This window comes from Macadamia integrifolia, chromosome 6, assembly GCF_013358625.1.
Source record: "Macadamia integrifolia cultivar HAES 741 chromosome 6, SCU_Mint_v3, whole genome shotgun sequence".
Classification (NCBI taxonomy): domain Eukaryota; kingdom Viridiplantae; phylum Streptophyta; class Magnoliopsida; order Proteales; family Proteaceae; genus Macadamia; species Macadamia integrifolia.
The window spans coordinates 40,590,006-40,597,482 of record NC_056562.1 but is presented as its reverse complement, the minus strand read 5'-3'; the positions used below and the strand labels follow the sequence as shown (position 1 = coordinate 40,597,482).

The window sequence follows — 7,477 nt, the reverse complement described above, 5'->3', positions numbered from 1 at the left end:
TTCTCTCTCCAACTCATCACTTAAAGGAGGTCGGCCAAGATGGTTGTACGCAAGTTTAAAGAAGAGAGAGATAAAATAAAGAGAAAAAATAAGAAGAAAAAAAAAAAAAAGGGCATGGATGGAATTTCCTATTAAAATAGAATATTGTCCAAATCCAAGCAAGAAAAATCGGCCAAAGGGGGTTTCTTGCGCAAGAAGAGAGAGAAAAATAAAAAAATAGGACAAAAAAGGCAAGAAAAATCATGAGAGATCTCTCTCCACACGTCTTTTCTCTTCTCTCTTCTCTCTCCTCCACTTCATCAACAAGATAAATTTTTTTTTTTTTATATGCTAAAATCGTTAGCTTCCCTCCCCCATTCTCTATATAATAGAATTAACACAAGGTGATGATGCACTTCATTCTTCTTCTAGGTTTTTTTTTTTAGTTGCTCTATCTGTTTCTCTAGCTCTAGTTCTAGTTCTAAGTTTGTGCTTTAAACACTTTTGTAAGTTCTTTTTATTCAATTAATGCAAGCACTTTTTTTTTTATTCAATCTTTTATTTTTATTGTTTAAACAATTGAAGTTATAATTTTCAAGTTCTAGTTCTAGGTGACAAGAAGAAGCTATGAAACATGTCTTTTAAGTTCAATTTTTTTTTTCTTCAGATTTGTTTTCTCTAGTATTAGAAATTTCAGATTTGGTTTATTCCATATCTGGTTTTTAGTACTGATAGTATCTCAAATCGATCAAGTTTTCAGTTCAAGGATTGAAGTTCAAGTAAGTAGGCTCCTTTAGTAGTCTTCTCTACCCCCTCTCATTCCATCTTCTGACTACCCTTTCTTTCTTAATTTAAGATTTTAATTTCAGTCGTTACATTATTGCTATCACTTTCCTCCAAGGTTCATGGCTAGTGTATGTGTTGGCTTTGCCTCTCCTAGCCATAAAACTATCAATTTATTGTTTTTATTTTAATTGTCTCAATTTCCCTAAAGCCAAGTAGAGTAACCCTTGTAAGAGTGACTCTCTGGTCAAGTAAGGAAGCTCATATTATGATGCATTCCTTGGACTAAGTAGAGAAACCTACTTGTGAGTCTCTCTCTAGCTTTATCCTCTTTCTTTTACTTTATTTTTCTTTCAGCATTTTTTTTTCCTTTATTGTTTTTTTTGTAATTGCGTGGGTTATTTATATTCAATTATTTATTTATTTAATTTTAATTGTGTGGCTTGTGTCTTTAAATTCTTAGATGACGAATGGTTAGGACGTTATTTTATATACATATGTTTAGGACGATAATTAGAATTAGATCACAACCATTAATTGGTTCACTTTCGCATTATTAAAAGAAGCAAAAAAAATAAAGTGGCTACTCTCCCTGTGTTCGACCTGTAGCTTCACTGATCTGTACACTTGCGGTTATATTTTAAATCCTAACAGGAAATAATTACAGGTATTATTATGAACAGGTCTTCCGCTAAAAATACATGTCTTATCTTAGTTTAGTAGATGTATGATATATTGCAGTCATTGCATTGTTGATCCTCGCAGGTTTGTGAGTTAACTGGTGTTAATTCGGTCACCGGCTCGGTTCTTGTGCGAGAGGGTGTGACAATGGGTCAGAGTCATTAGATTATCATGTCTTCACATTAAGGCACCAACTTCTCTTCGCCACGCCACACCACTCCCTAGTCCCTCCTAGACTATCATGTCTTTACATTGTGTTCTAAGGCACCACCTTTTCCTCCCCACTCCCCCCTCCTTCCACCTACCCTGCATGTAAGGCGTGGAAGCATCTTTAGTGCATGGTGATGGTGTGGCAGGGCATCACGGTTTTTCCATGCCTTGTTGTGTCTAGGCGTGGTGGAACACAAGCGGGTAGTGGTCTTCACCCACGTGGACCATAGCCTTGCACCTTGACTATTGTTGGACACTACCACATGGTTAACAATAGAAAATCTTTCATTCTATTCTCTAACCTAATATGAGTTAGTCCTAGAAAAAAACTGAACGAGACCAAATCTCCAGAATTAAGCTAGAGGTAGACTACATTTAACTGTCTAAAAGCCTTCCTTCAATTGGAAATTTCAGGATTTACGATAACCAAAATATTCTAAAAATAAATAAGCTGATCTCCTTATTCTCCTTGGCGTTTGAAGATTTTTACTGCTAAAGTGACAGAAGCAAAACTAGTCTACCTTTCAAGTTTTTGGGACCTCCTATTAGAACAGTAGAAATTTCCAAAGCTGTTCACACTTCACAACAAACCTAAATATGGTCATACTAAAAACCTCACATAAGAAGCCGAAGTACTTCCCCACTAATATGTTATGCACTTATGCCTAGCAGCCTAAGCCCGGCCAAACCCCTAAAATTGCCATCCCTCCCCTCAGTTTGCTAGGGTGTCTACAGTCCAGTCCAAGATGGGTAAAAAAATTGTACCCCTAATCAATGACCACAACCTCAAAAAGAGTACACCCAAATAAGGATGCTAAACCTAAATCGAAAAAATAATTATCTTCCTATACCTTTATCATATCTGTAAATCAACCATAGATTAGTCAAATTGCATCCGAAGCATATAACACTCAATTCATTGAAAATCAAATAAGCTTTCAGTGATACCAACATCAATATATTTGGGAAAATTTTGACATGAGACTTATTTCCAACTTCTGAGCTTATCACCATTGCAGGTTTTCTTTGCGCTCTAGGTGATTTTAGTGCATGTCACCATCACTTTGGATAATACATATATATGGGAAACTTGTTTCTCCCTCAAGGCATTTGAACCAGAGGGGTTTCCCTCCAAACCCAATTAAATGGAATTTCACATGGAGACTTGATTGAATCAAGTTGACCACAACTTAGCACCTAAACTGTTGCATCTGTTAATCAGACTAAAAGGACCCAAAATTGTGAAAATACAGTCACCGTTCACTCCAGGTAAATAAGGTACAAGGGCCATGGATTTGTAGGGATCAAGGTAGAAACTTAACAAAACCTTTAGGATGGATTAAATATTCAAATTAGATCCAGATTTGCATTAACATACTATTTACACAGTTTTAGGTAAATTAAGTTTGAACATAGAAGCTTCAAACTTCAACATTATACATCTTTATCATAAATTTTCTGTAATGGATTTAGAAACATCTCAAACAATTAAGTGGCACTTATCTATATGCAATAACATAACTAGCAGGCTTCCATGCTTTGAACTGCAGTAGCATGAGTTTCAAATCCATCCTTTATCATCCAAACTCAGTATGACAATAGCTTTCAACCAAGAAACCAGAAAAAAAAGTATCTCATTTTTAGTTCCATTCAATGGAGCATATGCAAACCAGAAAGAGAAAATGTCACTGGTTGTAAAGTTAAAATATGTATGAGGGGTGAAACTATTTAGGTTTTTTATGAAATCTTGAAATTAGAAGTCAAAATCAAAACAATATTTGTTTTAGCTTAAGTAGTTAACTTTGCATTTAATGCAAACAATTACAGAAAACGAAGAATTAACTGCTCAGGTTAGATTTGATCCAACCAATTGCATTGATCCAGTCAATTTACCAGATTGAATTCAGTTGAGCGACATGAGACTAAATCAGAATGCATACACATCAAAGGTTTTGGCACTTTATTTGTTTAATGTAATATACTTTGAATTAGCTAACAAGGGCAAGCAGACTATATGGTACACTACCAAGCAAAAAAAACATCCTGTAATTGCTGGTTGGCAGTGAAAGGAATCAAAACACTATAATCACCAATTCCATTATTATTTTCTCAATTCTATATACTTCATTCATAGAAGAAAATATATACAATGTACATATATCCCTTTCATCAACTAAAATAAAGTATTCTTAGCACTCTACCTTCTACGCTTTTTTAGTTAGTAAAGCATTACATAAAGCATCAATGTTGCACGATGGCAAAGAAAAAAGTTTATGGACTCCTGTTGATAATTGAAACCTGACAATAAGAAGTTCTTCTCAGTGAGGAATTCAGAACTTCCAAAGGAAACTGATTATAGTTTCCAACAACATCGATCTACATTTCTAAAGGATTTGGGTATAGCAAGTTAAGAATCAGTTTATTTTTCCCTTTCGCTTTCAATTTTATTCAGTTTTGATTCAGATAATTTGGTTCAGTAGGATTAGGAAAAAATAATTAATTCAATATTCTTTTTTTTTCCCCTTTACACTTTGCAGCAATTAGGACCAGTGATAATAGGAGAAGACGTTGTAAAGACAAGATGGCAAAGAAAGAGGGGGGAAAAGTGCGGCGATATTAAGTTCTCTACAGTCAACTTGTTTCTTTAATCTTAATACAAGCAAAAGAATGCGAGTAAAAACAGACTATAAATATGCAATAGCAACCAGGGAAACTATACCCAGTTTGTTTCGCTTTGCGGTGCTACCAGATCATGCAGTGCACACTATATTGCTGGTCTGATGGTCCACAAAAAAACTGTTTTCTATTGAATTAACTCTATCCGACATATAATTGCAACCAACCCTGTTTCTACAGAGCCAGTGAAAGAAAGGAAAGACTGAGAGACAACTTTGTTATCTTCTGAGTTCAATGCTCAAGGAAGTCCAACTAACAAAAATTGATAGAATGTGGGGGTCAATCACATTAAACATTATAGAAGAATCTAATTCCTACATAAGGTCAGTTTAAGCACTTGAAATTCAAGTGCCAAGAAGAAGAAGATTTTATTATATTCCAGACCTAATCCATAGAGCAATACAAAAGCTGGTGATTTTGAACCCATTTTGAATCTAACAGCAGCATTGGAAGATGACTAAAATTCAAAATGTAACACCAATTGACCTCAACATTGAGTAATTCCCAAACTATGCCAAACACAGATAAATATTCCACAATCCAAATAAGCAAGCTAAACCAATGGAAGAGCACTTATGATAGTCAAACACAATAATTACATTCAATAAAAATTGATCTCCAATCACAGATCAAGACTTGAAATAAAACTAAATAAGCCTGCAAACATTTTGTAACCACAATCGGGAAGCAGCAAGATCAAACTCTATGAATACCATGATCAAATAACAAATGATTCTCAACTGCAAGCGGTGACAAAGCTGGAGCCCTCCATTCATAGACAATGTTGGATGATCATCACAAAACAACTACCAAGGGAAGAGGAAAGGAAGGCACTTAACCTAGGTGGAGTCAAATGATAGCAATATTTGAGCCCAGCTAAGAACTAAGAATTGCAAAACCTCAACCATGAGTGTTAACTGCTTCCCAGACCAAATTCTTCGGAACAGGACTTGTGAGGTCCCGAGCCTGCAGTGCGGCAGTCCTTAGAGTCTCGATGGTCATCTTATTAGCTTCCCAAAATGAAGCAATATTGTAAGGCAGATTGTGCTTCTTGCAAAGATCCTTCACAAAGGGTGAAACCTTCCTGAGATGACACCGAGGTAAGCGGGGGAACAAATGGTGCTCAATCTGATACTGTAATCCTCCATGAAACCAATCCATCCATGATGAGCATGAGATATCAAGCGTACCCTTCGTCTGCTTCTCAAACCAGTCATTCGAGCGAGGTGGGCCTAAATAGACGTCCGATGAAAAATGGTTCAAGCAAAACTGAACATGTTGAATTCCAGTAACGGAGAAGCTTGCGATCACGAACATCAACCTCTCTCCCCAGTTGGGAAGGCAGGAAACAAGTAGAGGATACCAAATCCAGAAAACCAGGACTCCGGCAATCTCCTGACCTCTTTTGGGTACCTTTCGCTTAGAGATCAACAACGATATCGACTGGCCAAATAGATTAATCCGAGCAAAGCACATAACAGGGTAGAAAGTCCAATGCTGGTAACTCACCAGAAATCTAGCGACAGAATCAAAATTCAGCTTCCTCTCATAGAAGCACGACGTGAGCGAGTAAAATAAACTCGAAGATACAGCAAAGAAGGGAATGTGCTGAAGATCGGGATCGAAATCCAGACTGTTGCAGGAAATGTGATGGGCATTGTGGTTCCACTTCCACCAGGCAATGCTGATACCGGTAAGGCAATTTCCTGCGAGGATCTGCGTAAACCGGTTGATACCAGGCCTCTTCATGACCTGGTAGTGCCCAGAATCATGCCCAATCCATCCGCTCTGAATCCAGAGAAACCCCATCAGCCCACCACAGACCAGGTGAACCCAGACATTATCAGACAATAAAACACCACAAACGCTAACGGTGAACAACACTGCCATAAAACAAAGCGTATACATGGTGACATGCCCTTTTCTGTCAAACAAACCCAGTTTAGAAAACTCCGAAACAAGTCTTCTGTAATCCTTGGAGACCTCAGAAACCTGATAATCCTTCAAGTGACCAACAAAGAAGCGATCTAGATATTTCCAAGCAGAACCAGGATGATAAGCAACGAAGGCATCGGTAACATCCTGACCTGCGAGATTTAAAAGCGGAACTTCACCGCCGGGATGATCTTTACCCCAGTCCGAGACATCGTAGACCTTCCCCTGTATCGAAATCCACAGATCTCCCCGTTTGTTATGCTTTTCGAGCTCATCTGATGAGATATACTTCTTGGTATCAGCCATTAAACCGAACCCAGAAGAAAGAAAAATAAGTAAAAACCCAGCAAAAATCCCCCAAGAGGCCACGAAATTTCACACTTCGAGGAACTCCCACACCACAAAATAAATAGGAGTGACAGTCTCCGCTCTATCTATTCCTTTCCCAATCGAGAAAGGACAAGATAAAAGGTATGGTTTTCTGAGAACTCGCAGAGTAACCGAGGAACATGATCTGTTTCGTTACAACGAGGCAGAGGAGGTAGAGCCGTAGAGAACGAAGTAGCGCCACAAGAACCGTTTTAAAAGGAAAACGGAAAGGACAGGTGACCCACGTAACGTTATTTTGGAATCTTTAGTTTAATAGATGTCTAATCTCCAACGTCAGATTAGAATCCAACACGTCGTAGTTACCTTACCCTGTATTTCTGAGATTCCTTATTAAATAACGACAGCTTGACGTAAGACAGACCACTAACCAATCGCCACGTGTATCCCGAATTCAATTACTACCAGTATATTCTATCCGAGGTGGGCATCATCTTTTTTCCCTTGTACGGCACACTGATAAAGAATTTTTTTTTGTTGTGTAAATAAATGAACATGGCTTCCTAGGACAGTGTAGCCTCTACACCCGTGCAGGCTAATGTGAATATTAATAGAAGTATTAATATGAACGGGATTTTTATTTTTCATGAGTAATGAGGTGGTCATTTCACCCCATTGTGTCTAAGTTTGATTATGATACTTCTATTTTTTTTTTTTTTAGAAAGTTAGGTAAAACTAGAAAGAATGGCTTGATTATGATTCTTGGACTCATGAAAAAATCTAAAGAAAACCTAAGTCACACCTCTTTACAGTATCTATACCATATATGTGTATTTACAATTTAATGACATATTTTTTCTTTATCGTATTCATATCATATGCCTAT

At 37.2% G+C, this 7,477-nt stretch overlaps 1 protein-coding gene across 1 annotated transcript; it reads right to left on the bottom strand.

Annotated features, from left to right (window-relative positions):
• Positions 1-4,810: 4,810 nt before the first annotated feature.
• On the bottom strand, positions 4,811-6,825 carry LOC122082529 (acyl-lipid (9-3)-desaturase-like). Its single transcript, XM_042650149.1, has one exon. The coding sequence runs from the start codon at positions 6,568-6,570 to the stop codon at positions 5,230-5,232; it is 1,341 nt and encodes a 446-aa protein (XP_042506083.1). The 5' UTR covers positions 6,571-6,825; the 3' UTR covers positions 4,811-5,229.
• Positions 6,826-7,477: the final 652 nt, after the last annotated feature.